General features: G+C 49.5%; 7 protein-coding genes across 7 annotated transcripts; 5 read left to right on the top strand and 2 right to left on the bottom strand.

The window, feature by feature from the left end:
* Nucleotides 1-1919: 1919 nt before the first annotated feature.
* BHQ10_007484 (uncharacterized protein) lies at nt 1920-5220 on the top strand (the record flags this gene model as incomplete). The annotated part of the gene is made up of 5 exons (XM_040880184.1): nt 1920-2198; nt 2259-3745; nt 3801-4370; nt 4426-4586; nt 4640-5220. 5 exons carry the CDS (start codon nt 1920-1922, stop codon nt 5218-5220), a joined length of 3078 nt encoding a protein of 1025 aa, XP_040735987.1.
* Nucleotides 5221-5859: 639 nt separating this feature from the next.
* BHQ10_007483 (uncharacterized protein) lies at nt 5860-8349 on the bottom strand (the record flags this gene model as incomplete). Its single annotated transcript, XM_040880183.1, has 3 exons — nt 5860-6033; nt 6088-6540; nt 6595-8349. The coding sequence occupies 3 exons, from the start codon at nt 8347-8349 to the stop codon at nt 5860-5862; spliced, it is 2382 nt and encodes a 793-aa protein (XP_040735986.1).
* A 1879-nt stretch (nt 8350-10228) lies between these two features.
* On the top strand, nt 10229-11884 carry BHQ10_007482 (uncharacterized protein; the record flags this gene model as incomplete). The annotated part of the gene is made up of 1 exon (XM_040880182.1): nt 10229-11884. The coding sequence occupies one exon, from the start codon at nt 10229-10231 to the stop codon at nt 11882-11884; it is 1656 nt and encodes a 551-aa protein (XP_040735985.1).
* Nucleotides 11885-12347: 463 nt separating this feature from the next.
* BHQ10_007481 (uncharacterized protein) lies at nt 12348-14384 on the bottom strand (the record flags this gene model as incomplete). Its single annotated transcript, XM_040880181.1, has 4 exons — nt 12348-12814; nt 12867-12935; nt 12999-13596; nt 13644-14384. 4 exons carry the CDS (start codon nt 14382-14384, stop codon nt 12348-12350), a joined length of 1875 nt encoding a protein of 624 aa, XP_040735984.1.
* Nucleotides 14385-14820: 436 nt separating this feature from the next.
* BHQ10_007480 (uncharacterized protein) lies at nt 14821-15993 on the top strand (the record flags this gene model as incomplete). Its single annotated transcript, XM_040880180.1, has 1 exon — nt 14821-15993. One exon carries the CDS (start codon nt 14821-14823, stop codon nt 15991-15993), a length of 1173 nt encoding a protein of 390 aa, XP_040735983.1.
* A 1394-nt stretch (nt 15994-17387) lies between these two features.
* Nucleotides 17388-18992, top strand: BHQ10_007479 (uncharacterized protein; the record flags this gene model as incomplete). Its single annotated transcript, XM_040880178.1, has 3 exons — nt 17388-17584; nt 17654-17760; nt 17815-18992. 3 exons carry the CDS (start codon nt 17388-17390, stop codon nt 18990-18992), a joined length of 1482 nt encoding a protein of 493 aa, XP_040735982.1.
* Nucleotides 18993-19360: 368 nt separating this feature from the next.
* Nucleotides 19361-20212, top strand: BHQ10_007478 (uncharacterized protein; the record flags this gene model as incomplete). Its single annotated transcript, XM_040880177.1, has 1 exon — nt 19361-20212. One exon carries the CDS (start codon nt 19361-19363, stop codon nt 20210-20212), a length of 852 nt encoding a protein of 283 aa, XP_040735981.1.
* Between the last annotated feature and the right edge of the window lie 10 nt (nt 20213-20222).

The following is a 20222-nucleotide window of genomic DNA, read 5'->3' as shown; positions in this document are numbered from 1 at the left end:
GACACAGAAATCCACTCGTTAAGGAAGGAAGTCTTATCTGTGTATCGATGGACGATGGGACACAAGGGTCTTTTTCTGTGATTAAACTTATTGGAAAATCATGATACGCATGAAGAGTTGTGAGTATTMAAACAAGCCGTGAAATATTCTTATGTACATTTCTTTTCATCAACGCTTAGCTACTCAGAGAATATCTGCCTCCAGCTTAAGAAGCTTAAGTATATCAGCATTAGCCTGAGCCTCAGCCAATGACAACGCTGTCTGGCCATTCTGGTCTGGGATATGCGAAATCGGCTCTCCGATATCCATCAACATCTTCACAATCCCTACATGACCCTCTTTCACAGCACAAGCCAACGGCGTCACCCCAGTCGCCACTGTACCTCCATAATAGGTCTTTGCCTCCCCCATCCTCAAAAGCAGGTGTACAAATTTCTTCGTAGCCCCTCTCAGCGGTATGACTCAATGGTAATCGACAGTGAAAATCAGCAGTATTACCATCCACCTTTCCAGTCTCCAGCAATCGCCTGACTATACCCTCATACCCTGCCGAAGCGGCGTATAACAGAGCCGTACACCCATTTGCATCTCTCGTATCATACCAAGCCTTGCCATGCCCAATCAACGGCCTCACAACACCTTCACGGCCCAGCTTCGCAGCCACAATCAAAGGCGTTGCGCTGTCAATAGAACGGTTATTCACATCTGCTTTTGCTGCCAGAAGCATTTGGATGCTAGTTTCGTCACCGCGTTTGACTACGCAGCATAATGCGGTTTTGTAGAGTGGTGGGCCGCGATAGTCGATCTGCACTTTGCCTGTGTCGAGTAGCAGTTAAACGATCTCGGGGTGTCCCTCGCGCGCGGCCCAGGTTATGGGACGCAAACCATCTTTAACTGCTGTGATGCGAGCGCCAGCTTGTAGGCTTAGTCTGGCTGTAGTAGTGTGGATATTTTTGGCCGCCCAGACTAGTGCTGAAATCTTGCCCAGTCGGACATTGAGATTATAGAGGCAGGAAGGAAAGAGGGCATGGAACCTGCGGCTGGCCTGGCACAAGGAGTTTACGTCATATGCACTTTCAGATAATTCGATCATTCTTCCAGGGTCGGTAGCGTGGACTATATGCAAATTGATAACGGTGATGGTGATACATATTCCGCGAGGCTTAGAATATGATTGATTTCAGAAATTATTGGTGAGCACTCAGCTCAAAGGTTTAGCGTGCACTGATGCCATCCAGGATCCAATATAGATCCCGGTCCATTTGCCTATTCTATCATGATTCTATGTATTCATATTCTCAGTTGGGGCTAGCAGAGAACATATATGTGAGATTGTTGCAGAAGACGATAAAAAGAGTATATGGATTACATAAGCACGTAGTTCATAGGGCCGGTCAGACCAGCCAAAAGCGCAGTGCGGTATCTGGCCCGTCGAGCTAAGACTAATTCCAGACAGCCTCAATCAACTTATTTTGAACAACCTTCCTTCAGTTCGAATTCTTCCATTGTATCAGTTACGACTCACTCTTCGTATGTTTGTGATCGGAACTGAGATAAATACTGAAGACATACAATCCGTTTCAATACACAGCTCTACTTAGATCGGAGGCGAGCAGGATTCCCAGACTCGTGGCTGGGCCTGAGGATCGCCAACAGCTTGTTTGGACAAAGGACTTTGCGCATTTACCTGTCGTCTTGTTTCTCGTCGCTTTCTTCAAAGATTTGATTCAATATTACCTGCGTGGGCTTTCGTATCCTCACAGCGACTTACCCACGAATAGTCGGTTCACCTCTCGATCTACACGTTCTTGACGACCATACCTTACCCACATACATTCTGACTATCCTTCTATTTCGCTACTTTTCCAGGTGCTCCGCTGAACCAATCGTGAAAAAAACCTTATCAAACAACCGCGACCATGTCAAATAACGTGCTCAATCAAGATTTCGGCTCCGACGAGGAGGACGACGACTTCAACCCAGCGCCCGCTGTCGACTCCGACGAGGAAGGCGCCAGACCCGGTCGCGGACGAGGCCGTGAAGTCGAGGTAGACGAAGACGCGGAGGACGACAATGAAAGAGCCGAGGGCGAAGGCAAAGGTGATGAAGACGAAGAAGGAGATGAGGACCAGGCCGAAGACGAGGAGGACGAAGAAGAGGATGAAGATGAAGATGAAGATGACGAGGATGCTGTTTCGGTAAGTTTACATTCGGTCCAGGAGTTCTTACCCAGTGTGGTATCTAATGGCTATGTTCAGGGTCGTCCTAAAAAACGCAGGAGGCGAGGCGGTGTCAATGCCTTCTTCGAAGAGGAAGCTGGTGTTGATGACGACGACGAAGAAGCAGAAGATGAAGAAGACGATATGGGCGATGGATTTGGCGCTGAAGCCCATCCCGACGATCTCGATGCGCTCCCCGTCGGCGCCGAGCTGGATGACCGCAGACACAGGCAACTTGATCGCCAACGAGAGCTCGAGGCTCACATGGACGCTGAAAAGCAGGCGGCTGCACTCAAAGAACGATATGGACGTAATCGCATGGCCGCCACAGACTCGGTCGTCGTTCCCAAGAGACTGCTTCTTCCCAGTGTGGACGATCCAAGTATCTGGGGTGTTCGCTGCAAGCCAGGAAAAGAGCGAGATGTAGTGCTCAATATCCAGAAACGTATCGAACAACGGCCTCCCGGTACTCGCCACGGATTGAAGATCATATCGGCCTTTGAGCGGGGAAAGACAATGACTGGTTTCGTTTATATTGAAGCGAGAAGACAGGCAGAGGTCATGGAAGCTCTTGACGGTCTTCTTGACGTCTATCCTAAGACTAAGATGGTCTTAGTGCCCGTTAAGGAAATGCCTGATCTTCTACGAGTCAAGAAATCTGAAGAGCTCAACCCTGGTGACTGGGTGCGGATCAAGCGTGGCAAATACCAAGGAGATCTTGCTCAGATTGAAGAAGTCGAAACAAACGGTTTGGAAGTCACTGTGCGACTTGTTCCTCGTCTTGACTACGGATTGAATGAAGACCTTTCGGCACCTGTTGATGCCGCCAAGAGAAAGAGATTTGGTGCCGCAAACAATACAGCCGCTCGCCCACCCCAACGTCTCTTCAGTGAGGCAGAAGCGAGCAAAAAGCACGGCAGACATCTAGTGGGAACATCGAACTTGAGTGGAAAGTCTTGGAATTATATGGGCGACACATACGTTGATGGTTTCCTTGTTAAGGAGATGAAGATCCAGCATTTGATCACGACAAACGTTAACCCTCGTCTAGAGGAAGTCACCATGTTTGCTCGAGGATCTGAGGACGGCACCGCAAATATCGATCTCGCGTCTTTGGCCAACACACTCAAGAACACCGTTGCAGAAGACGCTTATCGACCTGGAGATCAAGTCGAAGTGTACAAGGGTGAACAACAAGGCATAATCGGAAAGACGGTCGCGACCAGAGGCGATATCATTACATTGGAGGTCACAGAGGGCGACATGAAGGGACAAGTAATAGACGCACCAATTAAAACGTTGAGAAAGCGATTCCGTGAAGGTGATCACGTCAAAGTCATTGGCGGTAGCCGTTATCAGGATGAACTGGGCATGGTGGTTCAAGTCAAGGGCGATAGTGTTACTATACTCAGTGATATGAGTATGGAAGAAATTACTGTCTTCAGCAAGGATCTGAGACTTTCGACGGAGTCTGGTGTTGATGGCAAGCTTGGAACGTTTGACGTGCATGACCTTGTCCAGCTTGAGTAAGTAGTCCCAGGCCTTTTCTTTTTGGGAAATGCATACTTAACAAATATTCAGTGCTACTACCGTTGCTTGCATTATCCAAGTCGACCGCGAGTCGCTGCGCGTTATAGATCAGAATGGCTCTGTCCGAAATGTTCTGCCATCGCGAATAGCATCCAAAATCGCCAAGCGCAAAGACGCTGTAGCCACAGACCGCAATGGCGCAGAGATTCGACATGGCGATACAGTGCGCGAGATGTACGGAGAACAGCGGAGTGGAGTAATCATGCACATTCACAGATCTTTCCTTTTCCTGCATAATAAAGCTCAGGCCGAGAACACAGGTGTCATTGTGGTTCGCACTTCGAACGTTGTCACTGTGTCAGCAAAGGGAGGTCGCGCCACAGGACCTGACTTGTCTCGCATGAACCCAGCTATCATGCAACGCCCACCGCAAGGGGGAGCTATGCCTCCTCCACGAGTAGGCCGAGATCGACTCATTGGAAAGACTGTTGGTATTACAAAGGGCAGCTATAAAGGACTTATTGGTATCGTTCGAGAGACCACCGAGGACCTAGTGCGTGTTGAGCTACACACAAAAGGAACGAAAGTCATGGTTCCTCGAACTGGTGTTGTTGTCAAAGAGTAAGTTCATCTCGTTCTCAATACTACTCATCCATTTGCTAACAAATCTTTTAAGTCCTCTAACCGGTCAGACCATCGACATGGGTCGTGGGGGTAGACCTCGTGTGCCTGGAGGCCCCGGAGGTCCACCACAGCCTAGTTGGTCTGGATCGCGAACACCCATGGCTTCCCTCGACTCCAGGACTCCAGCATGGGGTGGCTCTTTGTCTTCAAGAAGTAAGCGTCATCTTTTTATAGCAATATTCAAATTCGATACTAACTATCTAAAGCTCCTGCCTGGGGAGGCTCTGCAGCCAGTGGCTCACGCACACCAGCCTGGAAAGCCGACGGATCTCGCACAGCATACGGCGGCGCAATGGGCGGCGGACGAACACCAGCATGGAACAGTGGAGCCCGCACACCTTACGACTCAGGCAGCGGCGGTGGTAGCGGCGGCAGTGGCTTCGACGCCTTCGCAGCCGGATCTCGCACACCAGCCKGGGGAGCCACAACAGGCAGTCGCACACCCGCCTGGACCGCCAACAGCGGCAATACCCCTTCTTCCACTGCCACCGGTCACAACACAGGACGATACGACGCTCCAACACCCGGAGGCGACTACTCAGCACCCACACCCGGCGCATACCCGACTGCTCCTACACCAGGCGCTTCAGGCACAGCATCCACACCCCGCTGGGCCGAAAGTGCGCCTACACCCGGAGCTCTCAATGCTCCTACACCAGGTGCCGGAGGCGGTGCCAGCCTAAATGTTGGTAGCAGGTTACCGTATGATGCGCCCACGCCAGCTATGGCTGCTACACCAGGTGCGATGGGGGATGATAATCCAACGTATTTGGATGATTCGGAGTAGTCTTTATCTCAACTTGAATTGTTTCAAAACCGTTGTATTTTTACTTTTTCCATTCACATAGCTAGTTACTTGGTCTGTTGTTCTATCTTTGGATCAGTGTAAAATCTAATTCAGATGCATGAGGGCACTTGAATTTATCGTTTGATGTCTATTTCTCTGATAAAAGCTTTATATGTGCTCAGAAGCACCTACACATGATTATCAAGGCGGAGAATCCGTGATTGAGATAGTCAACTTTTCGTTCCTTTGTTCCATTCCATTGCCCCTGTAACTGAGGGCAGGAACCAAAAAATAACACACCATATTAAATTTAGATAACCCTCATCAATGCCCACATGATAATAGATAGAAAAGAATCCAAAAGAGAGGAAATTAATAGATGATTATATGAAGACATGTAGAAAAAAAAACCGCTCATAAGGTAAAATCTTTCAAGACGCGAGGTTTAGAAGCAACCCATGCCATGTATGGGTTCAGATAGCCGCACTCTATGATGAAATGATAAGAAATTCGTTCCGACCGTATGAAAGCTTTCGAATAAAAAAGAAAAAAGAGATAATTTGTTTTTGGGCGTATTCGTTCAAGGTTGTCACCGAATCAGATGAGGGGGATGAGAGGGTTTGTGCAACGATGAGAATATCATGCATTCGGAACAGCGCGAGCGAGGAATCGGACGTTATCGACAAAGCCTTTGATAAGCTCTTCGTACTGATTTCTTGCGTCCCCTTCCCTGGCAAGCTCCCCTTGTCGTCGTACCTCCGCCGCTGAGATCTCGACTTCAAGCTCGTGCTCGAAATCCTTCTTGATGGCGCTCTATCCAAAGGTCGTTAGTCAAGTGATGATACTAGCATGAGAAACGCAACTTACATCTGCTGTCCCCACCTGCGTAAGATCTATCTGGTAGGCTAAATGGCGGTAACTCATGCGATCCTTGATTCTCTCGCCACCCGGTCTTTGAGAACCACCGCCCGCAATCGGGAAATTGCGCACGTCGCGATCATAGTTCATTTCGATATTGACAGAGATTCGCCAATCGACGTTCGTCTGAGGACTATAAACATCTAAGTCTGCCAACCGGCATTTAATGATCTTTGCCAAAATCTCGCCAGTTTTCTGATCGGTAGTCACTCGAACTTTAGGCTTGTGTCGGGGATTCATGTAGTTTTGGATGAGCGGAGGTAGCTCATGGGGCGGTACTTCGTAAAAGGTATCGCGTTCTCTTTTGTGAGCATATGAAAGAGGAATCCGATTGAGCCCGGCTTGAGGCATTGAAGCCTTCACAGCTTCGTTTAGGAAATTATTCATGGCCTGATGTTGTGCCTAGAAACTGTTAGTTCGAAAGTAAATAATGCATTAGTTCATACCAAGACTTACCAGACTCATAGAACTCTCAAACGCAGTGCGGTATCCTGAGCCTTCCGTTTGGAGTATGCATTCACTCATAACAGGTAGACGTAGGCGTCCTTGTCGGTCCTTATCCATTATTCGTCCTAATTTGGCCTCAATTTCCAGCATTGCCGCCGATCCTGTTGCCGCAGCACCAGCAGCACCAGCAGCAATATCATTCTTGAGGACAACTTCTTTAAAAAGGAAATCACAGACAGTCTTTGTAATCTCTTCGTATGGAATCTTTCCAGAAATTGATGGCTCCCAAGGTCCCAGCAGTCCGTACGTAGGTTGTGGCTGCGGCGGAGGAACAGGGCGGTTGTTAAGAGGAGTAGTACCGTTGACAGGAGGTGGTCGCGCAGGGGTTTGAATTGACCTAGACGGCGACGCCACAGATCGTTGCACAGATGTCGCGCGCGACGGGGCGGCGAAGCGCGCAGGTGAATGTTTTGGAATGACTGGCCTCGGACTGGAAATGATTGGGCCTTTTCCAGCTCTAGGCACTCTTCGAGCATAGATCGGAGGCTCAGTATATCGCACCTTCTTCCGTTTGGGTGGTCGTCCTGAGATCTCAGACGGTTCTGATATTTCTGTTTTGACGGTTTGACTATGAACGGCCGAAGGCTCGCGGGAGGGTGTGTCTCGTGCTATTGGGGAGCTGCTCATCTGCATCGTTTGTGGGCGCTGAGGAAAGTCCTGCTGAGGCGGGKGTGGTGGGKACTTGTGTTCTGCAACAGAGCTGCTGTGAGAGTGGCTGCCAGAAGGGCTCTGACGCCAGCGATCGTCTTCTATACTGGTGCGATGAGGTGCAATAGGGTCTCGGTCCTGAGATAGACTCTGTCGGGAGACAATGGTTTTGGGACTAATGCTAACACTCCTTTCCCTGTCAGAGTCTGGTGGGTATTGGCTTTGACTAGGCCTTTCTGCCTGTCTCACTTCTCTGGGTAGTGCAGGACCGGCTGGATATATCTGTGGATAGCCCGTTCTTTGTTCAACTGCAAGTGAATCGTGAGGACTCCATGTATTTGCTGCTTGAGCTGGCGTACCTTCTCCCGCTGATGGAGGTCGTGCAGACTGAGACGGGGGACGTTGATATGGACCAGCAGGCGGACCTAGCGGTGTGCTGGGCTGAGAACGTTGTGGTGGAGGAGGAGATATGTGCTGAGGTTGAAGTGGTCGTTGAGCATTTACTGGACGAGGACTTTCGCTGGCGTGAGGCGGGTAAGTGAAATTAGACTGAGGGCCGGGAGTAGAATGAGCTGGTTGAGGCACAGGGTATTGATTGAAATAAGATTGTTGCTGTTTCTGCTGTTGTTGAGTTGCCGAGTTTGTCTGTGGTGTATATGGGGAAGCTAACGATGGTTGTGTGTAAACCGCAGGGCTAGCCGGAGTAAGCGGGTTAGATTCTCGAGACTGGTATGTTTGTGGAGGAGGACTCTGAGCGTAGTGAGAAGGAGGTCCACCATTCGAAGGTAAGTTTGAGTTGTATTGAAACGGAGAGCGGGTTGAACTGTACGCTGAGGATGCGCTGGGAGAGTGTTGAGTTGGCTGTAACGAGGGAGGTTGCGGGCGCGCGAAATGATTTGATTGATACGATGGACCGGACGTTGCGTATTCGCTTGGTCGCGGAGTGGTGACCGGTTCTGAGTTTTGTCGCAGAGGGGACTGCTGGAGTGATGGAGGTGGAGGGGGAGGTTTCGCAGCACCGCTGGCATCATTGTTCATGATGTTGCGCAAATCCATGGCGAAGGCGACGGGACTGCCAGCCCCAGGGATGGCTCATCAATATCCAATCACGGGTTCAAAGTTCAATTTTCAACAGCAGATGACCGCCAGGCACATTTTGATAACGGCGTGTACGCTGGTTGGGGTTGGTTGTGGACAGCGGTGACGGTAGAAAGGCGAATGCGCGTCTTTGAAGATTTTGGGATCGGGGAGTTCATGCGCAGTGGACGTCGGTAAGCGCGACCATGTATCCGTCGATGACAAAAAGGCCGCTCCGCAATACTGAAACGAACTGCAGGACCCTGCTGTGGAAACAACGATTATGAGAGTGTTATACAGCCTTGAGCAGCGGTTTCTAGATTTTTGCAGGTCTTGCTCTCGCTTCCCCGAATACAGCAGGAGCGAACTACGGCAGCCCGACACGCAGCCAATGAGAAGCTCTCTTTATTTTTGTAGATTTTTAGACCCAACAGCCCTATCTCTGCCTTATAACAGAGTAATCTTTACCACATTGTCTGTGGATCGCTCAAGGCCTGTTCTTCTATAGAATTATAGATCCGGACCTCGGTGTCATAAGAAGATAGTATCAGATCACGTGCTGTCTTGCATGCAGAAGCCTGAGTACATTGAACTAGTCATGTGACTGGATTAGTCAGGTGCTGGTTCTGCTTCCGGCTAACTCTCTGCAGCCATCTCAGGCGCCCACACTACAAAACTAAGGTGTTTTATATGTAGTTACACTTCTAAACTATGATTTCTCTATTCGATGGAGCTATCACGATCACCAGAGACACTACCCCTTTCTTTATAGATGACGAGACGCGGGCACTCTATCCCCGCGCAATTGCAGACCCTGAGTCCCTAACAGACTGATCACTGATCGCCCTCCTCCAGATGAAGAGGACTTCCACTGTCGACAAGCATATATGATTGAGCATGACTGAACTAGTTTCCAAAGCTACAGCACAGAAAAACAGCACTGCCACTAGTAATACAATAACTTGCTTATCGAATAGCTATTAGAAGCCCGACCGCTTATGGCCGCCGCCATCTCGGTTTATGTGATCCTAGATTAGCTGTACCTTCTTTGGTAGGTTGCGAGATCGATAAATAGCAAATATGTGCAGTCTTTATTTTACTCAAGCTATAGCAGGAATTAATAATTATGTATACGACCGGCCACATAATCCGTCAAGAGCAGGGGAATTTCAGATGCAAGAATAAGTACTGAATACGTATTGCGCGTACATAGCCTTGGCGACTTGGCATCCAGAGAGTGAGACAGTTCGTATTTCTCAGGCACCTGCTATGGATGAGTGCGCTATTGATAAACTGATATGCTTGATCAATAGAGTCGAAAGTAGACACATCCTCTGTGCTCCGAGATATTATTTACTCCGTATGCAGGGAGTAATAAGGAGCCATGTGAGTGAGGCAGTGAGGCCCAGCCCAGACCGCGGCAGGCGTTACTTAGCGCCGGTCCACCAGGCGGTCATTGGCCGGCCGAGTTTGCGCCTCCGGGGAAGTTGCATCCTACATACCTGTCTTCTCTTCACTCTTCACTATCTACATATTCATGTTGACTGTTGCACATATCATACGCATTGCATCGCATCGCTTCTGTATTCTCATTGCATAGCTTGCTCTCTCTTCTGTAAAATCCGCTGCAACCTACGTATCCGGCACTCCACATCAACGCCCACCTGGTGACCGCCGACCAACGTTCACATCTGTACAGGGATACAAACCCCTCACGACTCGGCCAAACCGAGGACTGTTCCAAGGGAGTTGAGGCCAGATGAGATCCTCTCATCCTGTCACAACTCCAGTCTTTGCATGCAATAATCCATGTCGCTCGCTCGATAGATTTGAGTCAAATTGAATCAGACTTGGTACCATGACTGCACAGATTAGGGACTCTGTGAGACGCAGGGCGTCTCTCATTACGCCCTCCCATGATATGCCGCGAAATCTATCCCTCGAATTCAGCCTCCCGGAGCTTGAGCGACGACAAGATGCCGATCGCCCCTACGCAGAACACCCACCTCGCCATGCCACTTCTGACTCATCTATGCCGTGGTCCCAGTCGCTGACGATGCAACAAAATGAGGATCTTCCCGAGTACGCCGAGCGGATCTTTTCACAATTTATGGTCTTCACAGTACCGAGTTATTTGCAGCATCACGTCACGGGCGGAGAACCGAACAAACCGAAAAAGCCGCACGATATCGCCGCGTTGGATGGTTTGCGAGGATGGGCTTGTTTACTCGTCTTCAACTTTCACTTCCTTTTCACGTATACATGGCATACACATATAGGCTGGGGCTTCAACAAGCAGTATTTTGGACTACATCAGCTACCGTTTCTCCACATGATTTTTTCGGGGCATATCATGGTCGCCATCTTCTTTGTTATTTCCGGCTACGTTCTGTCTTACCGACCTCTTAAGACGATTCGCAGCGGGTCGTTTGAACAGACCTTTGCCGTACTTTCCTCGGCCACTTTCCGGCGTGGGTTGCGTCTGTACATTCCGTCGATCGTCGGGCTATTTTGCGTCTTTGTTGCGGTTCGACTAGGTTTATACAACTACTCCCGATGGGTGGTGGATAATAGTCGAACGATTACCGGCACGAACGAACAACATCCGATTATTCTTCGATCAACGTACATACAGTTTTGGGACTGGTATAACACAATATGTCGATTAATGAATTTCTGGGACTGGGGACTGTATTATAATAACTACAACCCTCATCTGTGGACGATTCCCGTCGAATTTCGAAGTTCGATCGTCCTTTTCGTCACAATTCTTGCAGTCAGTCGATTCAGAACGAAGGTGCGCCTAATATTAGAGGCTATGACCCTTTGGTTCTGCATACGGTGGGGACGATGGGATGTGGTGCTTTTTTTGAGTGGTTTGATACTTGCTGAGATCGACCTTGAAAACGGAATCTGGAACAACACTACTAGTACGACTAAATCCGCATCTATGCCCATGCCGTCGGATTTGGAAAAACTTGTACACACAGCCCCCATCCAGAATTTCTTTCAGCGACGACATAAGGCCATCTGGATAGGCGTTTTCATCTTGGGGCTATACATGGGCTCATCACCAAATATCGGCGGAGTATACACTCCAGGATATGTGTGGCTTGCTCGCATAACCCCAAAAACGTATCCAGAACCTCACCGTTTCCCACAAACCCTCGGCGCCGTGCTGATCGTCGCCAGCATCAACAACTCGAAGACTATCCAAAAGATCTTCGTGAACCCACTATCTCAATATCTCGGACAAATCTCTTACGCCTTCTACATTGTCCATGGACCTATTCTGCATGGACTAGGCTATACCCTGATGCACAATATCTGGCAAATCACCGGCCGCGAAACGTCGTTTCAATTCCTCTTCGGGGCTGCGATCGGATGGAGCATCTGTCTCCCCATCGCCCTTTGGCTTKCGGACATCTTTTKGCGCGCTGTGGACGTTCCTAGCGTCAGGTTTGCACGTCAATTGGAGAGTGAACTACTTGCCAAATTTGATGTATCTCGATAAATCCCCCCGTTTCAACATCAACGATCCTTCTCTCTCATTTCTCTGTACACTATACTCACTCACTACCTCCCTCGAGCTAGTGGCTGCTCAAAATTACCTTGCATAATCGGTCATGGGGTCTTATTTTTCATATGTCTGTATTACTCATAGCGGATATTCTCCTGTTTGCACTACATAGCTAGCGTTCATTATCGATGTATATATTTATATCCATATACATGTAGATTCGAGTATAAATATAACCACTTCAGTACATAATCTGATGCCATTTATTCTGAGTCTAGACACGATAAACTGAAACGGATATATTTTTGAGAAGGGGAAAACGTTAATTCTTGGGCCAAATGCATGTATGCGAAGAGATATAATAAATGAAAACAGAATCAACGAACATAATAAAGAAAATAGTTGAAAGCGCTCGTTATGATGGAAGACGCAAAGAAAGAGAAAAAGAGAGAGATATCTACATGGCGACACCCCAAAMCCCCTTCCCACCACAGACGCCGAGCCAGTCACGCGAGTTTTGAGATGATCCCTGAGGTGACCAGGAAATGTTTGAGACTTCGTAGTCGCATTGCCATGCTGCTGCGGGACCGCGTTCAGTTGTTGATGGGGCGGCTGCTGCTGCTCCTGCGGCACCGGGAGCTGCTGGGGCGGGGGTGGGCAGAGCAGGGGTAGATTGTTGGTGTTGTTGTTGAGGGATTTGAGCGGCGTTGTGTTGGTTCAAAAGGTCCCAGACGAGCACGCAACAGTCGTCGCCTCCGGAGGCGAGTGTGCCGCGACGACTTGGGGACCATTCGATGCAGTTTACGGAGGCGGAATGGCCGCGGAGTTCGACGAGGGCTTGCCCTGGTTGGCGTACGTCGAGGATGCGGATTAGGTTGGAGTCTTGGGAGAATGTTGCGAGGAGGTGGGCGTCGTGGGGCGATGCTGAGTGGAGAGTTAGTGGTGTTTGTTGAAGTCGATATGAAGAAAGACTTACTGGCAATCCGCAGTAGGGGTGGAGGCCATGCTGAAGAGTGTCCAGGGCTGGAGCCTCCGGGGCTCATGACTGTGATATGTTAGTATTCATTGGAATTTCCTTGCATATTTGCAGGAAGAGGAAGAGACTTACGCTTTTCGTTCTTTTCCGACGGCTCGTATATGATAGTACTATGTTCCAAGCTCCGCAGATCAAACATACGCACACTGCCGTCCGCACCGCAACTGACGAAAACATCAACACTATTCGCACAAAAGCGTACGTCGTACACTTCCTTGTCGTGCGCAATGAGCTGTGTCTTGGCAGTCAAGGTTGGAATGTCCCAGATCGTGCATGTCGTGTCGATACTGGAAGTGATAATCAGACTCGGCGAGAGTATATTCCAATCTAGCGAAGTGATAGGCGCCGTGTGTTCTGGTGATTTTGAATTGGACAAAAGAGCTAGTGGAGACAACTTTGCTGGCGATGGGCCCTGGTTTCGATTGTTTATCGAGTTTGTAGTCTGTACAATCTGGGAGTTTGGCAATGACCATAAACGGAGGTGGTCGCCCGATGTCGCAAGCAAGTCTGTTGATTGCTTCTGGGAAGAAGGGGGCTCCCATAATATTCTCGTAACCGGGTATGAATGCGTTGCCTCTGCCGTCTTGACATACTCTAGCTCAACGTCTCCTGAGGCCACGTCTGGGGTATCGGCCTCGGGTTGTTTGCGATGGGTGTCAATGATTTGAATCTATCCAGTTAGCTTATTATCACACAGTAGAAGATGAAACTACGTACATAATTGTGGCTATCTTCAAGATAACTTCCAATAGCCACCTTTCCAGCAAAAGAGCTTGCCGTCGACGTAGGCCACTTGCACCAGTCAACCGCATATATCGGCCACGGAGCGACATAATTGCTGTTGGTGGGTATTTGAATGTCATTATTGAAAGCTGGAAAAGACCCCGGTGTCATTGGATGATCCATCAGTAGGGAATCACTAGGTGGCCTTATATCTGCAAGACCCAACGGCGAATATTTGGCACCTGAAGGCGTATGTGGTGCGAAGCCGCCTGGCGGAGACGCGTACTTTGCGCTTTCCGGCGTGGTTCCATATTGCTTATACCTAGGCTGGTCAAATCCTGCAGGACTTGATCTCGAATGGACGTGTGTATGGCCGACGGTTCCTGATCGAGACGGCGTCGTCGCTTGTGGTTGCGAGGTTGGCGGAGGTAGGGTCGGCACAGTGGAGGGGGCAGTATTGGTGGCTATGGGCGCTGGACGACCAGACATGTTTCCGGGCTGCAAGGCGCCGGGAAGTGCACTGGTTCCTGAGCCATATTGAGAATGCTGCGGTGTCGACTGTTGAATGCTTATCGCAGGAGGAACATGGCCAGCGTCTGGACCTGTCGAGTATCGAGGGGCATTCGAAGGGACGGTGGTGCCAGACAGAGGAATATGGAGCTCTTCCGACTGACGAGTGAATGGTGCCGGCCGCCTGGGCGTCTCGTACTGTTGCTGGGTTGGAGGATTAGACATTTTGGCGAGCGCGTAGAGCTGTGTGGGAGGTGATGGAAAGAGTGTCAACGGTCAGTCAGTTTAACGCCGTGATCGAGTCGCATGAGAAAGACACCGCGGAGCTCCGAGACACCAAGAGCTTAAGCCGCTTGTAGATCAATCGTTCTAGCACACCATGGGTCTTATGCGTCCATGGTGTATATCAAGAATTGAGATGCTCAACTGTCTTTGAAAAGTTGTGTAAGGAGCTTAAGGCTTAAGGCTTGGGCGTCCCCGCGTTCTCGCTCGGCCGCCCGCCGCAGCCAACCAGCGGTCAGCGTTCGGCTTATTCAGCCGCTCCTTCTTCTTTTGGCTTCCTTTCTCTTTCCATCAGCTTCGTTTTTCAATATTCTCTTGATTCAGTCTTATATACACATCTCTCAAAATTGATACGAAAGGGTGATCTGAGTTGGCAATCATGGCTGCTCTGTATAGTCTTCTGCTGCTTCCGCCCCCGCCCTCCCCCGCAGTGCGCCAGTTGAAGGAGGTCTATGGGCCGGCCTTGTCGCATATATTCTCAAGCATTGCGCAACTGAACGCGTCTAGCGATATTCATAAGCTTGATGTTGCTCTAGTCATTCCTCAACTACTGTCCGCTCAATACCACCCTCGAACAAAGGCCTTTGCAAGTATTCAGAAACTTCTGGCCAACTTTTATACGCTGGTGGGAGCTGTCAGCGCCGAAAAGGATGTAGAGCTGGATGCACCAGGAGGTGTTGACGTCCGTGTCTTCTTTGTGGACAACGCAGAATATGAGCAGACCGAGGAATGGAAGAGAACCCAAGGGCCAGTCATTGACTTCAAGACATTAGCAGCTTCCAAAAGACCCTGGGATCATGTCTATATTCCGAGCACAACCGAGGGAGAGCTTTTAGGAGCCGCGCTGTCAATACATGGGGTCACCATCGCTAATACTAAACTACCTGCGGGCACTATATCTAGCACAGCAGAGACAGTCATAAGCCCCGACGATGAACGATCTAAAAGCCATGCCGCAGTCATTGTCGGCGGAACGTTCGATCATCTCCATCTTGGACATAAGTTATTGCTCACGGCCACCGCATTAGCACTAGACATTAGGAGAGATCAAAAGATGCTCGCAGTCGGGATAACCGGTGATCAGATGCTCGTGAACAAAAAGTTTGCAGAGTATCTGGAGAGCTGGGAACAGAGAATGCAAGCAACAGCGGCATTTCTACGAGCCATCGTCGATTTTAATCCTCCGGAGACTTCGTCTGCTGATCTCACGCGCACCGAACAACCAGGCCCAAATGGCAAGCAGGTTTCGTTTCAGGTTGCGCCAGATATAACTGTGCGGTTGGTACAGATTGATGATCCGTTCGGACCAACGATTACGGAGGAAGTGTTTAGTGCTTTGATTGTGTCAGCAGAGACACGATCAGGTGGACAGGCTGTGAACACAGAACGAAACAAAAAAGGATGGGCATCGTTAGAGGTGTTTGAAGTTGGTGTCTTGCAAGCGGGAGAAGCACAGGAGGTGGCGGATACGTCAGCCAGTAGCTTCGAGTCCAAGATCAGTAGCACCGACATTCGACAACGTCGAATGAAGAGTGCGGGTAGCAATCTTTAACGGGCTTCGGMACTGCACTGACAGGCCGAATTTGTATCAGTAGCACCTGGCCTCAAACCATTGATTCAGTGGTGGTGATTGTGCCACGTAAGTGACATTATGGGGGAAGGTAGAGAAGCCAAATAGCATCACCAAGATGATCTGCTCAGCATGCTAAGCAGTCCGTATCCAATCAAGCGGATATGAATGTCCATGTCGGGATGACACCTAGATCTTCCCGAGGCGTAACTATCACCGTATGACAGGATTGGCAATCTGAATTGCGCGCCGGTGAGCATGAGTGCACAGCGAGTAACGATATCCACGGAAACATCAATATTCCAACGTCATTGGCTCGTCCATATCACAGACTAGCTACTTGGTGCACTCGCAAGTGGCCTTTAAGACTTTTCTCCGACGTCCATGCTGATCCATAGGCCTGATCCATAGGCATCTGTTTCTGGCTGTCCTGCAGAATCCGGCAGCTGGCTCTGATGTCGCGGACGGAGGCGGCAACGGGGACCACTGAGAGCAATGCACGGCGCAATTAAAGATCGGGACCATGGGACTTGTTCTGACGGGGGACGACGAGGACGCGATGGTTGGTGGGTGTGTTTTGTGAGGGAGACACTAATGAATGGGCGGGGGAGTCTAGAGAGTCTAGGTACTTCGAAGGGGGGGACTAGGGAGACTAGCTAACCGCCGGGCCGTGCACCTGCCTGCTCGCTCCTGCAGGGCTCCCGTTCTTCACAACCTCCAATCGTTTCCCCCCTCCGCTTGATCTCTGCGCCGCCAGACCTCGTCAATTTGCTCTCTCTCGCCTGATACAGTTCCAGCCGGTGCCTGTGGCTGCATGATGCTCCTGATCTTCCCGGGTCGATTTCGGTCATGTGACTCCAGTGTGGGTGGTCTTCCAACGCCTGAGAGGCCAGCTCCMAAAMCCCGCCATTATTCGACAGTAACCCAGGATCCGCTTACTGCTGCACGTCGAATGTAATTAAGTCAGGCCAGCATGCATGGCTGCTCTCTGTGGTGGTGACATGAGACCTGACTGCCCTTCCCCCCAACCCAATCCAACCCAGTCCAACCAGTCCAGAGATGCCAGCTTGTTTCTGCAGCTTTTCGTTTCTGCTCGAATGATGGCATATCCCCTGTCACCTACTTTAATAATAGGAGTAGCCGGTTCCCCCAGGTTTAAAACAGTCTCGGCCGCTCAATCCCAGTGCCACGACTCTTACTGTTTGTCAGAGGGAATAAAAAGGGGTGCGCATTGCGACAATAAATTGGCGACTCGATCCGGGTTTTCCTAAACCAATTCTTCCAACCGTGTTTCGTCTCCTGTCTCGTTTCTCTATGCCAAGTGTCGCGCGCCAGACAGCCGGTGAGACGGCTGCCTGCTCACGAAGTCGATGATTATGATGATGAGTGAGCCCGGCCGCATCAATTATTTGGCCGACGAATTGCTAGGTTTGATCTTGTCGTTTCTGATCGCCGATGCGGAGTTTCCGGATGGACGCGAAATACTTCAAGACTACGCCTTCCCGCCATACAACAACAAGCGAAATGGAACGAATGCGGTGGCATCGCGGGGAGAGAGAACCGATCTGGACAGGTATAGACTTGTTTGCACGCGTTTCATGAGGATTGCGACGCCGTGGAAGTTTCGTCGCTTTACATTAAGGTTTTCGGCAGAGGGATTCCGACGGTTGAATGAGCTGGTGGACATGCAACAGGCTCATCACACGCGATATTTTACTTATATGGTCCGGCCTTATTACCAGGGACGGGGTATGATCAAACAAACTCTGTCACCCATTTGAAAATACTGATCAAGCTGTTTAGACTGGGAACGATTCCTCGCCGAGATTGCGCGTGACTACCCTACGCTATCCGAGATTCACACAGCCCGACTCGCGGACCAAACATCGCTGGTCAAAAATGCACGAGATATTCTTTCATTGAAACGGGCGCTGGTCGCGTTTACTTCCCTGCAACAAATTAAACTTCTCCGATTACAGGACAGGGCGGATGAAGATATCATGGAACGAGCAAGACGGTTCGTTAGTGTTAGAGATGTCAAACTCGACTGGGAGCCGGCATGCTCTCGCGCGATTGAAGGATTGGCATTGGCGCTGATGGGATCTAGCTGCCAGTCTGTCCGATTTCTGGGTCCGCAATTGAGCCCTGAAGCTGCTCTGAAATTACTGAATGCGCCCCGAGTGACAATGTCTGCTTTAGGCGAGCGACTTACATGCTTGGATATATATTTTCACTCGGCGTCGGATGTGACAGCATTGATGTCAAAATTATCAACTACATTTAAAGACTTTTTTCAGGCGGCGCGAAACCTCGTTACGATTAATGTCGGGTTTCCGGCTGATCGTCCATTGAATTTGCATCTGGAAGACGTTTTTCATCACATACATTGGCCGCGATTACGGAGTCTTGGGATTCAAGGCTGGCGTTTGCATTCGTCTGAAATTAGTGCGATCGCGCGGCGTCATCAGTCGCAGCTCCGCGAGTTACGCCTACCATATGTTTACCTGCTTGACGGAAGCAGATGGCGTGACGTTCTTTCCATACTCCACGATGACATGGAACGGCTTGAAAAACTAAATCTTCAACATATCAACTACGCATCTCACTTCAACACCGAAATTATGAACGGTATTGAAATACCGCCAGGAAGCACAACAGACGAAGACGAACAGAGAGATGAGGATGACGACACAAATCCAAATGGTGAACTTGAACCATCTCAATCAGACACAGACTCTTCATCTATTGCGTCAATACATGACTCGCAAAGCGAAATATCATCAGAAACAGAAGAATCATATCGACAGCAGCACCGATACCCGTACCGCCACCACCATCACCAACGAGACTTGCAAACATTATCTGAGCAAGAACTCAGTATGCTTACTGCTAACGATCTGGGCGATAACGGGATATATGTGAAACGAGAGCATTGGCATATATGGGAAAAATGGGTGGTTATATCACGGCGTCGGTTGTAGGTTGGGTTGGGAGGGGATGGACATAATATCATGATCATTGCAATAAAATGGGTTTCTCTATTGAGTTTTGAATGTTAGCAGGCATTGGCTTTGACAGGTGTGCATAGCGAGGTCATGCATTTATTTATTTTACTTGAAGAAGACGTATTGTAACGGTGAATACATTGCATTATCTCATCATCCAATTAGATCCGCAAATTGGCGGAATGAACCCGGTAATCAATACAACAATAGCATTATCCGATCTTCTTCATCTATCAATATCAATATACTCACCTGTACCCTTCCATCTGATATATCTCATATACCATCCAATCCTGCCCGAACCCGATCGATCACAACAATCGCCTCGGCGACAATTCTTCACAATGTCCTCCTCCTCAACAACGTCAACGTCAACAGCAGCAGCAAAATCAACACCCGACTCAAACATCAACCACGCCTCCTCCCTCGAATACTGGAACACCATCCCCGCAACCGTGAACGGCATGCTCGGCGGTTTTCCACAAGTATCACGCATTGATCTGCGGGGATCAGCCAGTTTTCTCGCTAAGATTAGACGATTACTTCAGACCGAAGACCAGCAACGAAATAATGAAGCAAGCGGGCAGCAGAAAAAGAGCAAAAAACTGAAAAGAGGAGTAGACTGCGGCGCGGGCATCGGCCGCGTAACGGACGGATTTTTGAGAAATGTTTGTGAGACGGTGGATGTGGTTGAGCCTATTGCCAAGTTTGCAGATGTTATTCGGCGGGGTTCCAAACGAGCGGTCGAGGATACGAATAACTCTACTGAAACGCCTAAAGAGCAAGAAGAAGAAAAAAAAGAGGAAGAAGAAGGAGTGGTAGAAAACATCTACGTAACAGGCCTCGAGTCCTGGCTCCCTACCGAAAAATACGACCTCATCTGGAACCAATGGTGTGTTGGGCACTTGACCGATGTCCAACTCACGACGTACCTCCAACGAGCCGCCGATGCTCTGACTCCGAATGGAATACTGGTCTTGAAGGAAAACAACTCTACAGACCCAGATGGAAAGGATATATACGATGAAGTGGACAGTAGCGTTACGAGGACGGACGAGACATTTCGCAAGATATTCAAAGAGGCGGGACTGAATTTGATAAAGGCAGAGGAACAGTTGGGGTTTCCGAGGCATTTGGGGTTGTTGCCTGTGAGAAGTTATGCGTTGAGGCCGGGAAAGTCGTCAATGAATGAATGAATGAATGAAA

Source organism: Talaromyces amestolkiae (assembly GCF_001896365.1).
Source record: "Talaromyces amestolkiae strain CIB chromosome Unknown scaffold15.1, whole genome shotgun sequence".
Lineage (NCBI taxonomy): Eukaryota > Fungi > Ascomycota > Eurotiomycetes > Eurotiales > Trichocomaceae > Talaromyces > Talaromyces amestolkiae.
Note: the sequence above shows the minus strand (reverse complement) of the source record. Positions and strands in the feature narration are given on the sequence as shown.